We start from the raw sequence: 24,522 nt of genomic DNA on the forward strand, positions 1-24,522 counted from the left end.
TTTTTGCGACTCTTTCTGTGCGCAACTTGGGGACCGGGGGAAGTACAATGCAGACATACGTATCATCCATCGCGGGGGTGGTCTGGAATGTAACGCCCGTGATAAGAAGGTGAAACTACTTTCAAACGAGATTTGCAAAAATCCACGATATAAAATGAGATGTGTACAATTTGAATATCTTCGATATCGGGAGACCACCCCTCCTTGAGCCGTCACCTTATCGTGGTGGAGGGGTTTGTGTGTCCCAATGATCCTCGGAGCTAAGTTGTCTGGGGCTTCACGCCCCTGGCAGGGTCACCCATGGCAAACAGGTCCTTGGTGAGGGACCAGACAAAGCAGAGCTCAAAGACCCCTATGACCAACAAAATATATGGATCTAGGTTTCCCTTGCCCGGACGCGGGTCACCGGGGCCCCCCTCTGGAGCCAGGCCTGGAGGTGGCGATCGAAGGCGAGCACCTGCTGGCCGGACCTGCACCCGTGGGGCTTGGCCGACCACAGCCCGAAAGGGTAACGTGGGTCCCCCTTCCCATGGGCTCACCAACTGTGGGAGAGGGCATAGGGGTCGGTACAGTGCAAGCTGGGCGGTGGCCGAAGGCGGGGACCCTGGCGATCCGATCCCCGGCTACAGAAGCTGGCTCTAGGGACATGGAATGTCACCTCTCTGGCAGGGAAGGAGCCTGGTGTGTGAGGTCGAGAAGTTCCGACGAGATAGTCGGGCTCGCCTCCACACACGGCTTGGGCTCTGGTACCAGTCCTCTTGAGAGGGGTTGGACTCTTTTCCACTCTGGAGTTGCCCACGGTGAGAAGCGCCGAGCAGGTAAGGGTATACTTATTGCCCCCCGGCTCGGCGCCTGTACGTTGGGGTTCACCCCGGTGGACGAGAGGGTAGCATCCCTCCACCTTCGGGTGGGGGCACGGGTCCTGACTGTTATTTGTGCCTATGCACCAAACAGCAATTCAGAGTACCCACCCTTTTTGGAGTCCTTCGAGGGGGTGCTGGAGAGCGCTCCCGCTGGGGACTCCATCGTTCTTCTGGGGGACTTCAATGCTCATGTGGGCAATGACAGTGAGACCTGGAAGGCCGTGATTGGGAGGAACGCCCCCCCCCCCGATCAGTGTTCTGTTATTGGACTTCTGTGCTCACCTCGGATTGTCCATAACGAACACCATGTTCAAGCATAAGGGTGTCCACATGTGCACTTGGCACCAGTACACCATAGGTCGCAGTTCGACGATCGACTTTGTGGTTGTGTCATCGGACTTGCGGCCGCATGTCTTGGACAATCGGGTGAAGAGAGGGGCGGAGCTGTCAACTGATCACCACCTGGTGGTGAGTCTGCTCCGATGGTGGGGGAAAATGCCGGTCCGACCTGGCAGGCCCAAACGTATTGTGAGGGTCTGCTGGGAACGTCTGGCGGAATCCCCTGTCAGAAGGCGTTTCAACTCCCACCTCCGGCAGAACTTCACCCTCGTGATTCGTGGGTCAGGAATGATGAACGATTCCTAATGCAACTTTATATTGGGAACTACAGTACATACTTGACTCTCGGGCTGATACGATTAATTGAATACTCCCTATTCACTAAAACGGGACCTTTAGTGGACCTTAGCATGAACTTTATAGTCCACGATATGAAATTGTTTCTCATGGTTAGGGCGAAACGAATGATTCAACGATTCCCAACACAGTCGAAGTCACGCACACACTTTGGTGGTGACACACACACTCACCGCCCACCCCTCCCCACCGCACTCGCTAAAGCGTGCGTCACAAATATTTGCCAATATTTGATCTTTGTTTGGCTGCGAAGATGCTAAGGCTAACAGTGCTCACACGACACCTGACGTCTGATTGGTTATTTCTTATTTACTAAGATCGATTAGTGTGTTTGTGTGTGTGTGTGTGTGGGGGGGGGGGGGGGAGATGTGTGTCACATGTTGCTGGGCCATACACACACACACACACACACACACAAAACACAGTACAGACACACATGCAAAAACACGGTGTGCTGCAAACACATAAGGACACACAAACAAATGGGAACACACACACACGCAAAAATGAGGCTACACGTGCGCACGCACACACACACACACACACACACACACACAGACGTGTGTGTCGCATGCAGCTGTGAGCAAGGCATCATTGTGACACATTCAAAAGTTCTAAAACAGTCTTGTGACGCCAACACACACCAGCTGACTGTGTGTGTGTGTGTGTGTGTGCGATGGCGAAAGGTGCACAGGCGTGCGCACAGGCACACACACACACACACACACGCGCATGAACGCACGCACGCAGCGTTGTTAGCAGTGTGGAGACAGGAAGCGGTCCTGATAAAGTTAGCCTGGTATTTCCTGTTAGTGGCAAAACGGGAAAAAAAGGAGACGAGGACGACAGAGATGGAAGAAAGAAACAAATTTGGACGTGCAAGATAAGTTGAGGCAGTCTTTGAAATAAAATAAATAAATAAATAAATAAACACAACAGTCGGGAAACCCAATTCTGTCATGTGACCGAGTGTAACTTATCGCCATGTAACCGAAACAACTTCCAGTAATTCTAATTCTGTCACGAAAGCAACCAAGTGGAACTGACCTCATGAACCCTGCTGCAACTTGAACTCCGTGTACAGTAACTCCCATGTAACTAACCGTCACTTTGCTCATGTAACTTGGTATTATCACATTTTTTTTTTTTTTTTAAACTTGTTTTTAATGGATTACTTGTTTAGAGACCTCGTTGCTCCGATGTCGGCCATCGTCCATGAGAGCAGCCTGATTATATATTTGCAAACATCTGCTTTTACTTTGGAAATCAATCAACATTTTTGCTTTCCCCCCCCCCCCCCCGACATTTTACGACCAAAACCGGTAACTGAATCATAATCAATGTATGCAACAAATAATAATGAATTTAATCTATTACAAAAAAAATAACGGCCCCTCCCTGAGGCGCCACCTTGAAGGGCGGCGTTGCCTTCCCAAAAGCAGAACGGACAGTGACTCTGGATCGTCTTCACTGGAGGACTTCCTCATTTTGGATAACATTTACAAAGAAAACTGAGCTGTCAGAAAGTCACGTGGCCTTCTGCTGAATACGGCTATGGGGGAGCTAGCGTAGCGAGCCAGACCAGGAGCCCGTAGCTAAGTTGGAAGTAAACGTTCTACTGCGACAACCCCGTCACAAACCACTCAAACACCGCATTACCACTGCTAAACCTTTCACTGGGAATAATAATAACACATTTTAAAAAGGGGGCTTTCCCGCAGTTGATGTCACATATCGTCGTCATGCATCACAATTACGATTGCGTGCGTACGTGTGTGTAAACATTCATTTGTCCACTTGTTTCCATTTTACTCATAACAAGCACAGGGTGATTGGTACATGTGAAAATGTTTTTAAAACTTTGTTATGAAGCTTGTAAATGTAATTCCCCTCATGAGATGAATAAATGTGCTAGCAGTTATGGTTAGTAACGAGCTAGCGCTGTCAGAGAGTTGCCGATGTCACTCTCCACTGAAGATATCCCCCCCCCCCCCCAAAAAAAAAATCGTTGGTCGCAGACGACGTCACACTAAAAGAAGTTTTGTCGCACAGATACATCAGTGCAGTTTACGAATACAATATATGAGCGTCAAAGGGAAGAAAGCTATTGGGCGAAACTGAAGGCCCGCTTTCCGAGGCCCTCATTCCAAGTCTGAACGTTTTGTGAATCGATGTGTTTTGAGTTTAGTTTTAAACACCTGGATTGAAGGAGCATTTGTAACACTAGGAAGAAGTTGGTTCCAGAGGAAACCCAGCACGATAAGAGAACGCCCTGCTTCCCAATCTCTCTCTCTCTCGCTCTCTTTCTTTTTATGAATACGTGGGAGAGTGAGGTAGCTAGCGTCTTGTGAGCGAAGGGAACGGCGGGATACTAAGGAGGAATTAGGCGTGAGAGACGGGAGGGCGACGTTTGGAGGCCAGCAGTAGGACCTTGAAGTCTGAAGTCTGATCGGGCCTGAAAAGGCAGACGACGTAGGGACTGAAGGACAAGAGTGATGTCGTCAAATCTTACACTACTTTGTACAAGTTGTAGTTTATTCGTTGTGCATAGAGGAAGGCCGGAAAGAAGGCCATTGCAGTAGTGGAGTCGAAAAGAAACAGACGCACGGATGAGCGTTTCGGCATTTGGGGTTGACGACATTGAGCGAATCTTGGCGATGTTACGTACAGGCCGGCGGAAGACGGCCGTTTTGGAAATGTGAGCAGTGAAGGAGAGAAGAGAGTTGCGGCGGATGGCCAGGTTTTTAACTGTAGTTTTTGAGGCTGAGGTTGAGATGTGCATAACAAGGGAGTTTGTTTTTTGACCCAAGAACCAGCTAATCTGGTTTTGTGACATCCATCTGGTGATGGCATCCAAGGAGAGTGATTTGTAAGTGGTCGTCAGGTGTGAGAGGAATATAGATTTGAGTGTCGTCTGCATAACCATGAAACTCAATACCATAGTGACGCAGGATGGATCCTAAAGGAAGAGCATATATATACACACACACACACACACACACAAATACACTATAAAAGAAGAGTAGAGGGCCAAGTACTGAGCCTTGTGGGATGCCATAGTTTTATGTACAGTAGTCAGAGAGAGAGTTTCTATGAGAGACGTTTACGTCTGCGGAATTGTTCCTTGAGAAGTTGAGCAGGGAGTGGGCCAATTAGAGAAGTCATGTCATCAAGTGCAACTATAATAATTATCATAAAAATCTGAATAATTTATGATTAGCATTATGTTTATTTTTATTACTATTATTAGGGCCCAACCAAATAATCGGCCAGCCGAATTGATCGGCCGATAGTAGCCCTTTTTTAAAAGTGGCAAAAATCAATTTTAAGATTTTTTTTTTAAATTTATTTATTTTATTTTTATTTATTTTTTTTTTACACATTGCAACCTGAGACAAAAATAATGACATTCAAACAAGGGACCAAAAAAAAAAAAAAAATATATATATATATATATATATATATATATAGTATTCATTATATCTTTTTTAAATTCATCAGCCGATGAATCATAATTTTACTCTGGAAAATATCGGAATTGGCCTAAAAAAAAAAAATTTTAATAATAATAATAATTGGTCGGGTCAACATCAGATATATCATAATCATAATTACCCAGGATGGTGTGGACTCGCACAGACAAATGTGTCCTCAGGATCAAGATGGGTTTCTTCCCCTTCCTGTTCACACACACACACACACACACACACACACACACACACACACACACACACACATATTACGTTTGTTTGCAGTATGACAAGTTGAGTCAAACGGAAGAAAAGTCTCAATATGAACGAGAAGACGAGCACACGCGGGAAGTTCACTGACTGCCTGTCTCACACACACGCGCTCGCGCGCACACACACACACCAAGATGACAATCTGTGTGCGAGTGTGTGCGCGTGTACTGCGAACGAGATGCTTTAACGTGTGTGTGTGAGGATGTGAATGCGTGTATGCGAGTGCGTGTTTGTGCGTCTTCTTCAGTGTGTATGTGTTGATCCAAGGGCAGCTGAGTTTCTAAAAATGTGTCATGACGCCAGCGTGCCAGGATGAGCGCATGGAAACACGGAAACTTGGAATTGTGCAAATGTGAAAAAGGAGGCGGGGGGGGGGGGAGGGGAGGTAAAGAAAGACGGTACGTTTGTTCGAACGCTGAAGGAGAACGTCAGCACAGTTTCTTGGCCACGATGCACACGCGCACATTTCGAAATGGAAACAGGCCGGAGGGGTTTCAAGTGGCAGCGACCGTTCGGCAGGGGAGAGACCACTACGCTTCCCACAATGCATCGGTCGGGCTTCCAAAGGCTTCCTTGCGCGCGGCGACAACAGCACGGCGATATAGACACGCGGGCAAACGCATCCACGAGGGTAACAAACAAGCCGCTGGTGCATTCGAGTGTGCGGAAAACAACCAACGCCAAGTCCAAACATTCAAATTTGAATCATAACCAATCTAAGAATAACATATTACTGAATTCTGACAAGCCGCGTTTACTTAAAAAATGTCTCTCGACATATATATACAACCCCAATTCCAATGAAGTTGGGACGTTGTGTTAAACATAAATAAAAACAGAATGCGATGATTTGCAAATCATGTGCAACATACATTTCATTGAATACACGACAAAGACAAGATATTTCATGTTCAAACTGATTAACTTGATTGGTTTTAGAAAATAATCATGAACTTAGAATTTTATGGCTGCAACAGGTTCCAAAAAAGCTGGGACAGGGTCGTGTTTACCACTGTGTTACTTCACCTTTTCTTTGAACAACGTTCAATAAACGTTTGGGAACTGAGGATGCTAATTGTTGAAGCTTTGTAGGTGGAATTCTTTCCCATTCTTGCTCGATTTACAGCTTCAGCTGTTCAACGGTCCGGGGTCTCCGTTGTGGTATTTTACGCTTCATAATGCGCCACACGTTTTCAATGGGAGACAGGTCTGGACTGCAGGCAGGCCAGTCTAGTCCCCGCACTCTTTTACTACAAAGCCACGCTGTTGTAACACGTGCAGAATGCGGTTTGGCATCGTCTTGCTGAAATGAGCAGGGGCGTCCGTGAAAAAGATGTTGCTTGGATGGCAGCATAGGTTTCTCCAAAACCTGAATGTACCTTTCAGCATTAATGGTGCCTTCACAGATGTGTGAGTTACCCATGCCATTGGCACTAACACAGCCCCATCCCATCACAGACGCTGGCTTTTGGGCCTCCTCAATTCCACTGACACGCCTTCCCATGAGGAAGCAGTGTCTGAGTTCTCTGAGGTGGGCTTTCCCATCTCTGGTGTTGAGGTCACAGAGGTGGTTATAAAGCTCCTCTGTGGAAAGGCCCCGGGGGTGAATGAAATTCGCCCGGAGTTCCTAAAGGCTCTCGATGCTGTGGGGCTGTCCTGGTTGACACGCCTCTGCAACATCGTGTGGACATCGGGGACAGTGCCTCTGGATTGGCAGACTGGGGTGGTGGTCCTCCTTTTTGAGAAGGGGGACCAGAGGGTGTGTTCCAACTTGAGGGGGATCTCACTCCTCAGCCTCCCTGGTAAGGTCTATTCAGGGGTGCTGGAGAGGAGGGTCCGTCTGAAAGTTGAATCTCAGATCCAAGAGGAGCAATGCGGTTTTCGTCCTGGCCGTGGAACAGTGGACCAGCTCTACAACCTCGGCAGGGTCCTCGGGGATGCATGGGAGTTCGCCCTACCAGTCTACATGAGTTTTGTGGATTTACCGGTCGATCTACGTTCCTACCCTCACCTATGGTCACGAGCTGTGGGTCGTGACCGAAAGAACAAGATTCCGGATACAAGCGGCCGAAATGAGTTTCCTCCGCAGGGTGGCTGGGCTCTCCCTTAGAGATAGGCTGAGAAGCTCGGTCATCCGGGAGGAGCTCAGAGTAGAGCTGCTACTCCTCCACATCGAGAGGAGCCAGATGAGGTGGCCGGGGCATCTGATTCGGATGCCTCCCTGGTGAGGTGTTCCGGGCACGTCCCACCGGGAGGAAAACCCGGGGACGACCCAGGACACGCTGAAGAGACTACGTATATGTATACTACATATATATACACACACACACACACATCTATATACAAATATCTTGTCGGAAACTCTGGCTAGGAAAGTTTTTAGGGGGGCGGGGGGGGGGGAGTTTTATGGTGAAGGAGGCTTCCATTCGCCGAGCTCCAACAAGCTGCACGGAAAAAAAATGGCGAAAAAGAGTGTCGCTGGAGGGGGGCGACCGCAGCATGTTGAACGATGACGAGAGCAGCTAGCCAGACAGCAGGCTAGCCAGAAAGGCGAGGACCCGCGAGGGTTCACGGCAACGGCGACGAGCGCAAAACGGACCAGGCCGGGTTTCTACCCGTGGCCAAACTATGGCGAGGGATCCTCGCTAAAGTCAGCCATTTTAAAGTCAAAAGAAAAACTTTGCTGTGCGGACGACGCGGGAGCTAAAACGCACCAGTCGACAGTCAAAACGTGCCCGCGTCCTCTCTCACCGCTTTAATAGATCTTTTTCAATTCAGATTTTAAATTATCACATTAGATTTCTTATTTGTTGTGCTAAAATGCGATTGTGATTCAGTAATCATTCGACAATTTCAATACGAATAGCGAATGGGATTTTAGAGGGAAAGTCTTACCCCCCCCCCCCCCCAATACAATGGCTTTTCTAAAAGGTAATGACCCCACAAAGTGTAGTACAGTATTGGTGTGTCGGATGTGTGCCTTTCAGGGGCGTGGCCCGGTCTGCGTGTGAGTGCGGGCTACAGCAGCTCCTTGCGAGTTGTGCAAGCATCTGGGAAACACTGGCAAAGTGGGCCACTCTTGAGTCAAGGCACCGCTCTCGTTTGTACACTGTCATCGCCATGGAAATGGCGAGCGTGTGCACGCGTGCGCCAGAGGATTGCGGGCAGTGCGGCGGCAGGCACGGCTTCTTACGCGACGTCCTGGTAGAAGTTTTCCAGCTCGTCGTGCTGCTCCGCCAGTGACGAGTCCAAGTCCAAGTAGTTCCCCTGAGGAGACACCTGCAACGTGCACTCCTCCAACTGACGCTCGCACGCGCGCACGCACGCACACATACACACACACACACACACACACACGCACGCACAAGATAAAATAAGATATGATATTCACATTGTTGGCAGCAGCAGTACACACATTCAAGTACACGGCACAAACAAACAAACACTGGACGATGTAAAAAAAAAAAAAAACATTTCAAAAATAAAAAAATAAAAAATTAAAAAATATATATTTTAAAATAACATTCACATACTGCAAGCTAACAGAATACAAAATTATTAAAATATTAAGCAACTAAAATGTAAATAGAAAAAAAAAAAGTACTGCACATGTAAGAAGATAATGTATACTGTATATACTGATATACACACATGCATACACAAACACACACACGCCCAACACACACACACACACACACACATTGAAATACAAACCCATACAAACAAATATACAGATACCCAAATAACACAAACAACACATGCATACGAACCCACCCACAAGCACACAAATACACAAAACACTAACCCACACACAAACAAATGTATAAGACACACACACGTACACACGGGTAGATACATACGTGTTCCTAGACACACATACATACATACATACATACAAACACACCCACACGTATATATTAGGGCTGCCACGATTAGTCAACTAGTCACGACGACGTCTATGATCAAAATCGTCAACAATTAATTGAATAGGCGACATGGTTGTTGTTGTTGTTGTTGTTGTTTTGAAGCTTTGTTTTTCTTCTCACGAGCCGCCCGTTGTCCGCTTCCGGCCGCGACGCGCCGTAGCTCTTCCGGGTGCGTCGCGGCCAAAACGGACGACCGCTACGGCACGTCGCGGCCGCAAGCGTCGGCGACGGCACCGGAAAGCTCGAGCGGTCCGCCAGAAATACTGACGAGGAACGCGACTCAAAACCCGCGAGACCGAACGCGCCTTTTGCGGCAGTACGTCGCGGCTGATTCGACTTCGATTCGATTCAACTTCGATTCGATTCATCTGATGAAGAGGCGACGGTCATTTTGGTACGCTCTTAGCTCGGCCGGTTAGCTGCTAATTTTAGCGTCAACAGGTGTGAGCTACTTGCTTCAAGCTATGAACGTTAACGTGAGGCGACCGATGACGATTTCTTTAGCCTCAGCGCACAGGTTATGCGTTTGATGTCACGTAGGAAGCACAGATATAAATAGCAGCTCGGCAGGCCGTTAGCGATGTGCCTACGTGGCGGCCATGTTGGCAGGGGCAACGTTCCGATCAAATGTGATGCACCTACACTGAAAAGGAATCAGAACTTGCTCATTTCTCAGTAGACTTTCACGAGGTTTGTCATGTGCTATTAATAAAGAACAATTGACAAAACTTCTGCCTACAAAAGGTTATTCCCAGTTCACTCGTGATGGCACATGACTGAGCATAGTTTTTGGTTCAGTGCAATAGTGCAATAAACATTTACAGCTAAAAATGTTCAAGGCCAGAGTAGCGCCTTCATTTAATTTGCACAATCATGTACAACCATGTCAGGAATTCTGCTACAAGCCGCAAAGTTGATTAAAAGTTGAATGTCCAGAGCCACATTATAAATAAGAAACTGTTGTTGTAGCTGGATAAATAAAGGTTACAAATGACCTTCATTATCTCTTGCGCACACGTCAAGCTGGAAGCTAACGATGGTCGTATGAGAGCGGCACAATTTACACATCGAGGACGTCGGGCGGAATCCTCGTGCCTCCAAAACCGAAAAACGGAATGTATGTTGTGCCATTAATCGTCAAAGAGAGCAAGCCATTTTCAACACCGGAAAAAATATGCAACGTGACCAAATTTGGACATAGGTGGGTTCGGCCCAGCGCCAGCGACGCGATCCGATTTGTAGACTAATCGGCAAAATAATCGGTGACCGGTTCGTTTTTTGGCAGCCCAAGTGCATATAGACCCACATACATACAAACACACAAGTGCACTCAAAACCACACACGCACATACGTACAGGCGTACACATGAGCGTGCTGTGGGAGTGTGCGAGGTTGTGGAGAGGAAGTGCGAGTCTTGCGGTAGGTCCACATTCCTCACGGAGGATTCGCTCACTCCGAGCTCCGCCCCTTTCACAATAAAGGCCCGGGCGGCGCGCGGCTCCTTCAGAAGCGAGGGAGCCGAAGAACGCCTTCCTGTTGCCACGGTGACAGGAAGACGGCACGCTTACAGATACGTGCGCTCGCTTCAAGCTCCGCCCCTTTCCTTCTTCACGCCGCGGAGAGGTCCAGAACGTACCGGAAGCGCTAAACAATATTCGTACGTACACTACACGCACGCACACACACACAAATACACATTACCACACACGCAGGCAAACAATACAAATAGAAAATACACACATCCACACAATAAACACGCATACACATCAAAACAAACAAACAGTCACATGTGTGCCGTCCTGTTGTGACGTGGCACTTGTGTGTGTCTGCGTGTGGGTGTGTGTGCACGTATGCATGGTTGTGTGCGGGTGTGTGAACTAGATTGTGTGGATGTGACAGTAGGTGAGAGTGTGTGTATTTAATTGTGTGCGTGTGTGTGTGTGTGCTTATCTGTATAAATGTGCGTGTGTGTAGTCATGTGTAATGTGTGTGCTTGTGTATGGTTATGAGTGTGTGTGGTTGTGTGCGTGTCTGTGGAGACGTGCGTGGTTATGGGTGTGTGTATCATTGTATGTGTGCGCGGTTCTGTGCGTGCGTGTAGTAACTTGTGGTTATGAGCGTGTGTGGTTGCGCATGTGTGTGTGCGTGCGTTTTTGAGTGCGTGTCTGTGTGTGGCCGTGTGCTCCCTAATACCTAAAGAGCGATTTTTATTTTATCAAAAATTTTAAAAAAAGTGCCATTTTCTACAATGTTTTCGACCAATAATAAATTTTAAAACCCTCAAAAGAAATCTTCTGTCTTCTAGCAAATCTGAACTCGGAAAGACGCTGACTCCATTGAAGAAAATGCTTGAATTAACTTTAATGGCTGTTTTGCTTGAGTCTTTTGCCAGTCAACAAAGTTGACGGGTGGATTTGAAAGTGGAGCGGAATTGGTCGCGCTAACCGACGTCATTGGTCAACGGACTTTGCTTGAACGGCTGACGTCGCCACCTGCTTCGCTCACCTTGAGGGGCGCGTCCAGCAGCTTGTGCACGACCGGAAGCAGTTGAGCGAGCGGCGCGTTCTGGTCCACGTCGAGGCAGGGAGGCCGCCGAGGTTCCGGAAAGTTGGTACAGATGAAAGGATCCTGGTCCAGCAGGAACTGGACGCTGCAGGTGACCGCAGACATGCCGACGACGTCTGCCGCGGGTGCGTCAACGTGCGAAAATGAGGCCGCGCCAGCCGACGCGAGTGGCCTTTAAATCAACACGACACAAGCGCGCCGCACTAAGGGAGACGACTTCCGCTTGCGCCCTTCAAAACAAGAAAAACAAAAAAAAAAACAATAGCAGCGTCAACTCGCCCAACCGGAAACCAAACCTATCTGTTGAGCTCAAGTGCTCCAAAAAATCGAAATTATAGTTTTTGCATTGTTTCATACAAAGGTTTCAACTTGTCACTTCCTGTCACGCGGAAGTGGCAGTTGAGCTTTCCAGCTGGGCTCCTGTTGGATCACACTTTTATTCTGAAGGCAAAGAGGCTCAACGACCACCGGATGTCGCTCCTCGATCACGCACGCTCAGGTGTCAAACTGCTCGTTTGTGTTTTCATTTCAAATCCTCCTGGCTCCTCTGCTGTACTCTTCGATGTGTCGTCTGTTTGGCTGCTTTTGTTTGTACATTGAATATGGTCAATCAAGTTTTGTTTTGTTTTTAATTCAGGTGAGACGCCCCCAGAGGCGCTTGAAAATGACGTCATCAAGGTGATGCAACACAGACCTTGGGTTATACGAGACCTCGCTCTCGTGATTAGGGTAAGGGTGAGGGCAGCGGTGACCAAATACACCCGGCCGTCTTTTCAATTCGCAGGCGCATATTGAGCCGAACCGATCGGAGGATGAGGAAAAACACCAATGGGACTCGGCCTGTGTGAAGGCGCGCGGTGCCGAATCCAAAATCTGATTGGTTACACCATTTCAAGGGTGTTTGACTTGGTTGACACAAACAATTGGGATTCTGAAGGCCTTGGGCAGATTACATTTACATGGCAACAGATAGGACCTGAAAGCTGATTGGACAAAAAAGCAAATCGCCACATATGGCGCTGAACGCGACTGGAAGCTGAGCGAAGCGCGTGCGAACGTGCTATGAAAGGAAGACAAAGAGACTGTTGGAAATAAATCCATATATACTATTGTGCGTAGCTATATTATTAGAATGAATAATCGAAAAACATTGAATCATTGAAGGAAGGTCAGTGCTTTTCAGAAGATGTTGTTGATAAAGTGAAAAAGGGGGCGGGGCAGCATGCAAAGTAGGGGTGTTGCCACACCCCTAAGAACTTCTAACATCTTGCTTCTGTTAGGGCGATTAAATGTCTAATGTCTTAAATGTCTCCGTCAAGACTGGAAATTGTTATTTTATATTTGCTAAAACATTTCGGGGTTGGGTAAAATTTGTTGACGTTTTTTCCACGTCCCGTCTTTGGTGCAGGTGCTTTCAAACTGGCATTTAAAAAAGTTGAAAAACAATATCAAAAACATGGTGACGTAACCGAGATGGGTTGAAATGAACAAATGAATTGTGATCTTTTTTTGTCGTGTCGCTCAGTCCCGGAGCTTTTCGAGCTTCCCCAAATTTCCAAGCGAAATCGAAACACATTTGTGTTCACCCGATGAATAAAGACAATTCAGTGTCAGAAGCAAAACCATTTGTGAACTTATCGCCAGGTGCTTTCAAATGTTCATCTTAGTCCCATTTGCTCTTGTTTTGGTTGCGAATGTGGAGATAGCCGTCCTGTTGTGACGTGGCACTTTTGGGAAATAAGGTTGAAGTCTTAATTGCTTAATTGTGGTGTGATTTCCCAATCCAAGTTTGCGAGCGTGACGCTCGTGTCTGGAAATGTTTGCGAGTGCGGCCCCGGCAGACTTCAAAAATTCGAGAGCCCTTGAACGCTCCGTGGGATTCAGAATAACGCGGTGGCGACATCTCGCGTGCAAATGGATCCCTTGCGTCGGCTCCAAAAGAGACTCGCTTAGTCGCCACGAGAGGGCGCTGTCCGCTCACTCTTCCAACGTCAAGGCGCAAGTTTTCCAAGTACGACAACACTACTACCTCAGGACTTTCTCTTATTTGGATTCTCCATCAAATATTTGTGCATTCAAAAAATATATAATTGTAGCACTTTAAAAAAAAAAAAAAAAAAACTTACTCTCCCTTTTGGACAAAATTTGATTTTCGAGGTGACAGTCAAAAGTTGGTTGAGGCGCATGCGCCGAGACTCGGCCCGAAAATTGAACTTTGACCTGCTCGGATGTTGGGATGAGGCCAGGGAGACACGCGTGGACAAATTCTTCTTCTTCATCTTCTTCATGTTGACGTCACGTGTGCGCACACGAACACACTTAAACACACATTCAACACACTAAACACTCACGCACGCACGTGCACATGCACAAACTCTCGCGCACACACACGCGCTAAACACTCACAAACACACTTACACGCACACATTAAATACAGTATATGAAAGATGTCAAAGGTCAGGGAAAGACGTGGACATATTTCTTCTTCGTGTTGACGTCACACACGCACGCACACACACACAAACATGCACATTCGAAACACACGACTACATGATGTCCGGGAACATATGGACATATTTCTTCTTGACGCTGAGGTCACGCGAGGTCAGGTGACGGGGGTCCAGCCTCGGAGGGTCCGGCCGTCCCCGGTCGACGTCTCGCTGCCTTTTGCGGCCTTCCAGAGTAAACGGAGAAAAAAGGGGGCCGAGGTTCCCCAGGACGCGGAGAGCTGCCAGCGGGGGGAGGGGGCCGAGGGGGGCGAGGGGGCCGAGGGGGCGGCTGGTGTTGTTGGATGCTGGCTGAACCCCAACATGGACTCTGGGGGCTTTGGGTTGGGAAGGGGGAGATTAAGAAAGCAGAAGTGAACAAAAAGAACAAATACTTTGGACTTTGTCAAGTAAATGTCGCTCATTAGTTTATCTGAAAGGACATGTTTTGATTTGTCCCACTGTCCTCGTATTTTACTGTGATACCTTGAAAAACAACGCCATTTTTGCTGTGTGTTTTTAGAAAAAAAAAAAAAAAAAAGATGAAAAAGTCGCATTTGTGAAAGCTTTATCACAAAATTTGGGAACTTTTGGGGCACGTCCTGTTCATTCCGCAGCACCTCCTGTTCTTAAATTTTGATAGTGATACCTTAAAAAAGACATATTTTTGTTCCATGTTCTTTGTTTTGTTTCAAACTAATGATAATAAATAAACGTTTTTTATGAGGTGTAATCACTGCATGTTATGAGTCAGTAGGCACAGCAACAACTATGGGCCTTTAAGGGGCGTGGCCTAAAGAACTTAAATCGTGACTCACCACCTGACTCATTTGACTCACGATTTGACTCTGATCATGTGGCTGACCACGACTCATGCGACTCACCACGTTACTGTCGACACGACTCACCGTGAGACTCACTAAATGACTCATGTGACTCACCACATGACTCATTTGACTACCGATTTGACTCTCACCTTGTGGCTGACCACGACTCATGCGACTCATCACGTTACTGCCGACACGACTCAACATGAGACTCACCACATGACTCGTTTGTCTCACGATTTGACTCTCACCCTGTGGCTGACCACGACTCATGCGACTCACCAGGTTGCTGCCGACACGACTCACCTTGTCACTCACTACATGACTCATGTGACTCACCACATGACTCATTTGACTACCGATTTGACTCTCACCTTGTGGCTGACCACGACTCATGCGACTCACCACGTTGCTGCCGACACGACTCACCTTGTCACTCACTACATGACTCATGTGACTCACCACATGACTCATTTGACTACCGATTTGACTCTCACCTTGTGGCTGACCACGACTCATGCGACTCATCACGTTACTGCCGACACGACTCAACATGAGACTCACCACATGACTCGTTTGACTCACGATTTGACTCTCACCCTGTGGCTGACCACGACTCATGCGACTCACCAGGTTGCTGCCAACACGACTCACCTTGTGACTCACTACATGACTCATGTGACTCACCACATGACTCATTTGACTACCGATTTGACTCTCACCTTGTGGCTGACCACGACTCATGCGACTCATCACGTTACTGCCGACACGACTCAACGTGAGACTCACCACATGACTCGTTTGACTCACGATTTGACTCTCACCCTGTGGCTGACCACGACTCATGCGACTCACCAGGTTGCTGCCGACACGACTCACCTTGTGACTCACTACATGACTCATGTGACTCACCACATGACTCTTGACACGTGACTCACTACATGACTCGCCATGAACTCCCCATGTGACTCACCATATGACTCTTGAGACGTGACTCATATGACTCACCATGTGAGTCACCGTTTGACTTATATGTGACTCGTTTGACTCACCACGTGACTCTTCACGTGACTCATCCCATCGTAACGCCCAAAACTCTCAAGTTGCCTCACTCCTAAATCCCCGTGGCAATTGCTACATGATTAATATTATCGTATGTGTCTAATACAATGTTTTTATGAACGCATTCACTACGTTTCTCGGTGTGTCGTATGACGCGGCTAACGCTACATGCTTCTTAGCACGTTCCCGATGGCCACGTGATTGTAAATCGCACGGCTGACCCCCGCGTGAACCAGGCGCGACCCTCGGCTGAACCCTAGCACATCGGCGACAAGCGGAGGTTTTGGCTAGTGGAGGTGTTAGCCTCAGATGAGTCACATGCGCAGGCCGCGAGCAAATGGAAAGGTCGAGCTGACAAACGCGCCTCTGTTGCCGGCTAATCGCTGGCTCGTTAGCCGCACGTTAGCGGGATTAAGACGGCAGCCGGGATTACGCGCTACGACGCACGCGGACGTCCGTGGCCGATCGCCTCAGGAATGCGCACGCGGGAGGGAAACGAGTTTGAGGCCACGCCCCCTTGATGACATCATCAGGCCCGACCGGGCAGGTTTCCGAGGTGTTTGCCTTTGAAAAGGGTCCCTGTGACTCGGCACAAAAAAAGGAATCCGTGAAAAACGGGAAGTGGTTTGCGCCACTTCCTCCGTTAGTCTCGTCTTGTGATGCGAGCGCCTTAACCGGCGAGCCCGCCGTGCATCAGCTGATGCGAGCCTCGCACACGCACACATGGACACACACACACGCTCCAGATGGTACCGAAAGAAAACAAAAGTCACCCGTGACGCACGCATTTTTGCCAATTTGGCTTTCAAACTTTATTTCTATGACGCTTGTCATACATAAAATGCAATTCCTAATAACGCCTCACGGAGCCGTCTGCAACGAGACCAGACCGCGGGCCGCCCGCGGCGGAACCCCGCATCGTCGCGCGTCGGCACCCGTGGATTCACCTAATCATAGATTTGTGCGCTCTTGGTGTGTGTGTGTGTGTGTGTGTGTGTGTGTGTCCACTCTGTGTGAATAATTCTGAGTGTTTAACATATGCATGTGTGTGTGTTAAAGGTGACACACACGTGCACACACATTGAGGATATTCGCACATGTACACGCGCACACACAAAGTGGGTACACACAGAGGACTCACACATTCAACCACAACGGGCCCACTCACACAAACAGTTCACACACACAACACAAACACACACACACACATCCATACACGAAAGACTCGCACATACTGTGTGGGTGTGCGCGTGCGTGTGCACGAGGCAGATGTGTGTTGCGATAGTGAGACGATGAGGTGTGATTGACGGCGGCGGAGGAGGCCCCTCCCCCGCAGGAAGTGTGCCCACCCTGCAACAGCTCACTTCCTCTTTTTTCACTTCTCTCTCCTCTCGCTAAGCACACACACAAACAAACACACGCACTCATGTGTCCCCCTTCCGACTTACGTTTGTGTGTGTGTCAATGTGATGCATTTGTGTACTTATTTCTATTGTAGTTTGTGTGTCCTGTGTATGTACTGTTGTTGTGTCATGTGTGTGTCCCCTCCGTATGTGTGTGTCCCCTCCTATGCGTGTGTCCGTCGTGTGTTCTTGTGTGCGTGTGTGTGAGAACAAGAAGAACGTGTGTAGCGCCTCCTGCAGGAGAATAAAGTTGTTTGCTGTAAATGTGCTGCAGAGAAAAGCGAAGAATGCACAAAACTTCATGTTTGTTGTTGTTGGTCCAAACCCAGCAAGCTGGATTTATGGACACACACACACACACACACACACACACACACACACACTCACACACACACTCACACAGAGTGGTGAGCAAACACATGTGCTGTTGATGTGTCAGTCTCACCGTTTTAATTTATGTAATTCCCATAAATCACTAAATCCCACCTGGGAACGGGGAGGGGTGTGTGCGTGTGTGTGTATGTGTGAGTGTGTGTGTGTGTGTGTGTGGGGGGGGGGGGGGGGGGGTTGAGTAAGTTGAGGGAGCGAGCGAGAGATCTTGGGAGGAAAATCACCCTGTCGTGATTGTCAGTCGCTCTGCAGGAGGCCGCAAGGGTGTAACCGCACATTCTTTTGCTGTGTGCGTGTGTTTGCATGCAATTGTGTGTGTCTGTTTGTGTGTGTGCGTGCATGTGGACTTGCATTTGTGTTATTTGTGTATACGTGTTTACGTGTGTGTGTACTATGCGTGTGCTGGGTTAGGTTTGTGTGTGTTGTTTTTGTATGTGTGTGTCTGTGGTCGGTGTATATGTGTGTGTCTGTGCTGTGTGTGTGTGTGCATGCGTGAGTTTATTGTGTGCCTGTGTATGCGTGTGTGCATCTCTGTGTCCATTCGTGTCTATTTGTGTGTGCATTTTGTGTTTGTTTGCGAATGTGTGTGCGGTGCAGGCTGTGAAACGAAAGTCCGTGAATCCTCGAGCGAACAGAATTCTCCTGTTTTTGTCACACTTTTTGCTTCAATTCAGTGGAAATCGTGCTGCTTCTTTTGGTATGTGCTGCTTGGCCACCAGGGGCAGTATAACAAAGGCATACATGAATATGGCTCATTCCTCAGTCACACTAAAATTAGTCGTAAAGAATATTTGAGAGTTTTCTTCCTGAATAAGCGCTCGTTTATGGATTTTAGATTCCGGACCACCCCCACAATAGGTGAAATGTCACCTATGCCCCCTCCCCTCGCTGTTGGCAGCACCTGTCTCCAATCAGCCTCATCACCACCGGCACATAAGCCTGCCTGGCCAAAGTATTGCAGTTACTTCCAGCGTGTTTCGCCCCCGTCTCAGTACGCCTTCCGAGCCCGCGGCCTCAGCGCCACCCTGCCTCCTGTACAAAGAACTTCATGTACCGCCGCCCGAGCCCTTCTCCGGGGACCTAGGTGCATGTAACCAGTTTTTACTCAATTGCTCACTCGTTTTCAACCTTCAACCATACAGTTATCCCACCGAACAATCCAAAGTAGCGTATGTCACTAACCTCCTCCGCGGCAAAGCAGCTAAGTGGTCCACTTCCTTCTGGCAAAACTCCTCCCCCGGTACTCCACTCATTCGATTCCTTTTCCAACGATCTCCGTAAAGTGTCCGATCACCCCGTTCGGGGCAAAGAAGCCACCCGTCGTCTACTCACGCTCACGCAGGGCGCTAAATCAGCAGCGGAATATTCCATAGAATTCCGGATATTGGCGGGTGAATGTGGGTGGGATGTGGGGGGGGGGGATTTTTTTCTAAAGGCCTTTCCGAGCAGCTCCAGGATGAGCTAGCAGTCCGGGACGAGCCCTCCTCTCTCGAGGATCTCGTCGGCCTTTCCGTCCGTCCGGATAACAGACTGCAATAGCGAACGCGAGAGAGGGGGGTTCGCTCGCGCAAAAGCCCTCCGTCAGCTTCCGCACCGTCTTCCGCACTTCCGTCCCTCCCCGTAGCCACCGAAGAGCCCACGCAAGTTGCAAAGACACGGTTAGATCCACAGGTTAGATCCAAACATTTATTACTGACGTCCCCCGTGACATGCTCAACCGGTTCGTGTTTGCATACCTTGATGACATCCTCATTTTCTCCCGCTCCCCCAAAGAACACCGCCTGCATGTACGCCATGTCATTCAGCGTCTCCTTGATAACCTGAAAAGTGCGAATTGCACCTCTCCTCCGTACACTTCCTGGGCTACGTTATCTCTAAAGGACAACTACAACCCGACCCTGCCAAGATCCAAGCAGTCGTTAACTGGCCCACTCCCACCACCCGCAAAGAACTGCAACGTTTCCTTGGATTCGCCAATTTCTACCGTCGATTCATCCGTAATTACAGCAAGGTCGCTATTCCACTCACATCCACCAGCTCCGTCTTTCAATGGATCCTGGCAGTATCCCAAGCATTCAGTCAACTCTAGACCCTGTTCACCAGTCGCCCATTCTTCGCCACCCCGACCCCTCCCTCCAGTTCGTGGTCGAGGTTGACGCCTCTGACACGGGGGCAGGGGTGGTGCCCTCTTGCAGCGAGACCCCACGACCCAGAAACTTCACCCCTGTGCCTTTTTTTCCTGTCGTCTGTCCCCTGCCGAGGCGAACTACGATGTCGGCAAACGAGAGCCATTGTATGGGCCTTGGAAGAGTGTAGGCACTGGCTGGAGGGGACTGAACTACCAGTCATCATTTGGACAGACCACAAGAATCTCTCTTACCTGCGTTCCGCCAAATGCCTTAACCCTCAACAAGCTCGCTGGGCTCTCTTCTTGAGCAGGTTTCATTTCAGTCTCTCTTTCCATCCCGGCTCCAAAAACAGCAAACCAGATGCCCTGTCTTGACTTTACTCACCCCCCACCAGCCCTGACAAACCGGAACCCATTCTTCCTTCCTCGTGCTTCGTTGGTGCTGCCACTTGGCAAATCGAACTGGTGGTTAAGGAGGCCCAGAAGGCTCACTCGGATCCCAAGACTGGGCCTCCAAGCCGCCTTTTCCAGTTACCAAAATCATCAATCCCACTTCCGTCCAGTTGAAGCATCCACAGTCCTTAAAGATTCACCCGACCTTCCACGTCTCGTCGCTCACGGCTGTCTCCACCTGCGCCCTAAGCCCTCCGGCCTAACCCCCTGCACCCCCCCGGATTATTGACAACCATCCGGCCTTCACAGTGTCGCGCATCCTCGATGCGAGGGCTAGGGGGAGGGGGTTCCAGTACCTGGTCGACTGGGAAGGGGTTTTGGATTTCCCGGAAGCTTATACTCGATCATACCTTTTTTGGACGACTTCTACGCGGCTCACCCACGTCCTGTCTCTCTCCCCCCTCCCCTCTCTGTTTTCAGCACCTGTCTCCAATCAGCCTCATCACCACCGGTATATAAGCCTGCCTGGCCAAAGTATTGCAGTTACTTCCAGCGTGTTTTCTCCCCGTGTTCATGATCCACGTCATTCCTGCCGCCAAGCCAGCTACTGTCCTCACCACTGCCTGCCAACCCACCTCGGACCACCGCCATTACCGTTCCTCAATAAACTGTTCATCATTTTACATCTGCCTCCGCCTGCTCTTGGAACCAGCTACTCCCCATACGTGACATTCAATCCGCTAAGTAGCACCCACATACTTTTTGGATTATTTATCCATATTTTAAAGCTGCATGAACCCCCCCCCCCCACCAGACTCTCATAAATTCTCTCCACACTCCGATTAACCCCCACCACACTTATAAAACCTTTCTATATTCGTAAACACGTTTCAAATCCTTAAACATATTGTAATGCACAGGAGTACTGTACAATATGAACACACACACACAGTCAGTGAATTAAGTTTAAATTGCCAGTACAGATTGAATGAAAGATTTACATGACACACTAATTGCAGAAATACACACACACACACACACACACGCATACACTCCTTTAACACACAGACGATTGGCACATGTACAGTGGGGCAAAAAAGTATTTAGTCAGCCACCAATTGTGCAAGTTCTCCCACTTAAAAAGATGAGAGAAGCCTGTAATTTTCATCACAGGTATACCTCACCTATGAGAGACAAAATGAGAAGAAGAAAAAGAATCCAGAAAATCACTGATTTGTCAAGAATGTATTAGCAAATTATGGTGGAAAATTAGTATTTGGTCAGCTAGAAACAAGCAAGATTCCTGGCTCTCACAGATCCTGTAACTTCTTCTTGAAGAGGCTCCTCTGTCCTCCGCTCGTTACCTGTATTAATGGCACCTGTTGGAACCTCAAACAGTCACACTCCAAACTCCACTATGGCCAAGACCAAAGAGCTGTCAAAGGACACCAGCAACAACCTGCACCAGGCTGGGAAGACTTGGGGTGAAGAAAATCAACTGTGGGAGCAATTATTAGAAAATGGAAGACATACAAGAGCACTGATAATCTCCTTCGATCTGGGGCTCCACGCAAGATCTCACCCCGTGGGGTCAAAACGATCTCAAGAACGGTGAGCAAAAAATCCCAGAACCACACGGGGGGGGACCTAGTGAATGGCCTGCAGAGAGCTGGGACCAAAGTAACAAAGGCTACCATCAGTAACACACTACACCGCCACGGACTCAAATCCTGCATTGCCAGACGTGTCCCCCTGCTTAAGCCAGTACATGTCCAGGCCCGTCTGAAGTTCGCTAGAGAGCATTTGCATGATGCAGAAGAGGATTGGGAGAATGTCGTATGGTCAGATGAAACCAAAATCGAAATTTTTGGTAAAAACTCCACTTGTCGTGTTCCATTCAAAGAACACCAGACCTACTGTGAAGCACGGGGGTGGAAACATCATGCTTTGGGGGCGTTTTTCTGCAAAGGGACCAGGATGACTGATCCGTGTCAAGGAAAGAATGAATGGGGCCATGTATGGTGAGCTTTTGAGTGAAAACCACCTTCAAGGCATTTCAAGGTCCTGGAGTAGCCTAGGCAGTCTCCAGATCTCAACCCCATAGAAAATCTTTGGAGGAAGTTGAAAGTTTGTGTTGCCCAGCGACAGCCCCAAAACATCACTGCTCTAGAGGAGATCTGCATGGAGGAACGGGCCAAAATACCAGCAGCAGTGTCTGAAAACCTTGGGAAGACGTACAGAAAATGTTTGACCTCTGTCATTTCCAACAAAGGGTCTATAATAAAGTATAGAGATGAACTTTTGTTATTGACCAAATTGTTATTTCCACCATAATTTGCTAATAAATTCTCTAAAAATCCGACAATGTGATTTTTCTGGATTTTTTTCCCCCCCTCATTTTGTCTCTCATAGGTGAGGTATACCTCGGATGAAAACTACAGACCTCGCTCATCTTTTAAGTGGGAGAACTTGCACGATTGGTGGCCCACCAAATAGTTTTTTGCCCAGCTGTATATACAGAGATGTGTGACAATTGTACTTGTGTTCCAGCAAGTGAGTATTTGTACTTGGTAACTCAGCGCCAGTGGTCGTGACTCAGGCCACAACGGTCAACGACGAGTGATGGACGGCGAAAAAAGAGAAGTGAAAATGTGAAAAAGAGAAAAAAGCTGACAGGGGAGCCACAGACGGCTCAGTTTCACTTCCTGTTTCACATCAAGTCCGTCCACAGCCGCTAGCTGCTAGCTGCAGCCACAGTGATCTCTGCAAACAAGAACATTAGCATGCTAACAAGGCTAACAAGCTACCCAGACAGCATTTTACTATCCAATGTGAAAAACAATGCTGACTTCTAAAAATAACCACCTTATATTGCATTTCTTTGGAATGAAAATCGGTGGGAGTAAGTTACATACAGTGCAAGTCTCAAGTCATAACCTTCAAGTCTTGAGCAAGTTTCAAGATGTAACTTTCAAGTCTCGAACAAGTCTCAAGTCGCAATCTTCAAGTTTCAAGCAAGTCTCAAGTTGCAACCTTCGCGTCTCAAGCAATTCTCAAGTCGTAACCTTCGGGTCTGGAGCAAGTCCAAGTCGTAACCTTCAAGTCTCAAGCAAGTCTCAAGTCGCAATCTTCAAGTCTCAAACAAGTCTCAAGTCGCAATCTTCAAGTCTCAAGCATGTCTCAAGTTGCAACCTTCGCGTCTCAAGCAATTCTCAAGTCGTAACCTTCGGGTCTCGAGCAAGTCCAAGTCGCAATCTTCAAGTCTCGAACAAGTCTCAAGTCGCAATCTTCAAGTTTCAAGCAAGTCTCAAGTTGCAACCTTCGCGTCTCAAGCAATTCTCAAGTCGTAACCTTCGGGTCTCGAGCAAGTCCAAGTCGTAACCTTCAAGTCTCAAGCAAGTCTCAAGTCGCAATCTTCAAGTCTCAAACAAGTCTCAAGTCGCAATCTTCAAGTCTCAAGCATGTCTCAAGACACAACATTCGCATCTCGTGCAAGTCTCAAGTGGAAACATTCGTGTCTTTGAGCAAGATTCAAGTCACAACATTCGATTCTCGAGCAAATCTCAAGTTGCAATCTTCAAGTCTCGACCAAATCTCAAGTCGCAACCTTCAAGTCTCAAGCAAGTCTCAAGTCTTAACCTTCAAGTCTTGAGCAAGTCCAAGTCGTAACCTTTGAGTCTCGAGCAAGTCTCAAGTTGCAACCTTCGCGTCTCCAGCAAGTCTCAAAAAAGTCTCAAATCGCAACCTTCAAGTATCAAACAAGTCTCAAGAGTGCAACCTTCATGTCTTGAGAAAGTCTCAAGTTCCAACCTTGAAGTCTCAAGCAAGTCTCAAGTTGTAACGTTCAAATCTCGAGCAAGTCCAAGTCGTAACCTTCTCATGTCCAGCAAGTCTCAAGTCGCATCCTTTGAGTCTCGAGCAAGTCTCATGTTGTAGCCTTCAAGTCTCAAGCAAGCCTCAAGTCCTAACCTTCCAGTCTCAAGCAAGACTCCAGTCGCAAAGTTGAAGTCTCACGCAAGACTCACGTCGAAACCTTCAG

General features: G+C 48.2%; 1 protein-coding gene across 7 annotated transcripts in view; it reads right to left on the minus strand.

Annotated features, from left to right (window-relative positions):
- The window catches only part of fhod1 (formin homology 2 domain containing 1), a 32,632-nt gene extending 20,652 nt beyond the window's left edge, over positions 1–11,980 (minus strand). For 6 of the 7 annotated variants that reach the window (XM_061757177.1, XM_061757156.1, XM_061757146.1 and 3 more), the window contains exons 1-3: positions 11,735–11,977; positions 8,496–8,602; positions 5,175–5,239 (exon numbers count right to left, since the gene is read on the minus strand). In XM_061757177.1, the coding sequence (XP_061613161.1) occupies positions 5,175–5,239; positions 8,496–8,602; positions 11,735–11,899 (337 nt within the window). In that variant the 5' untranslated portion in view covers positions 11,900–11,977. Of the gene's footprint in view, positions 1–5,174; positions 5,240–8,495; positions 8,603–11,734 lie in introns of all 7 variants that reach the window. The other variant, XM_061757184.1, reaches the window with a different exon arrangement.
- Positions 11,981–24,522: the final 12,542 nt, after the last annotated feature.

The sequence above is a fragment of the Phyllopteryx taeniolatus genome, chromosome 2 (assembly GCF_024500385.1).
Source record: "Phyllopteryx taeniolatus isolate TA_2022b chromosome 2, UOR_Ptae_1.2, whole genome shotgun sequence".
NCBI classification, from domain to species: Eukaryota; Metazoa; Chordata; class Actinopteri; order Syngnathiformes; family Syngnathidae; genus Phyllopteryx; species Phyllopteryx taeniolatus.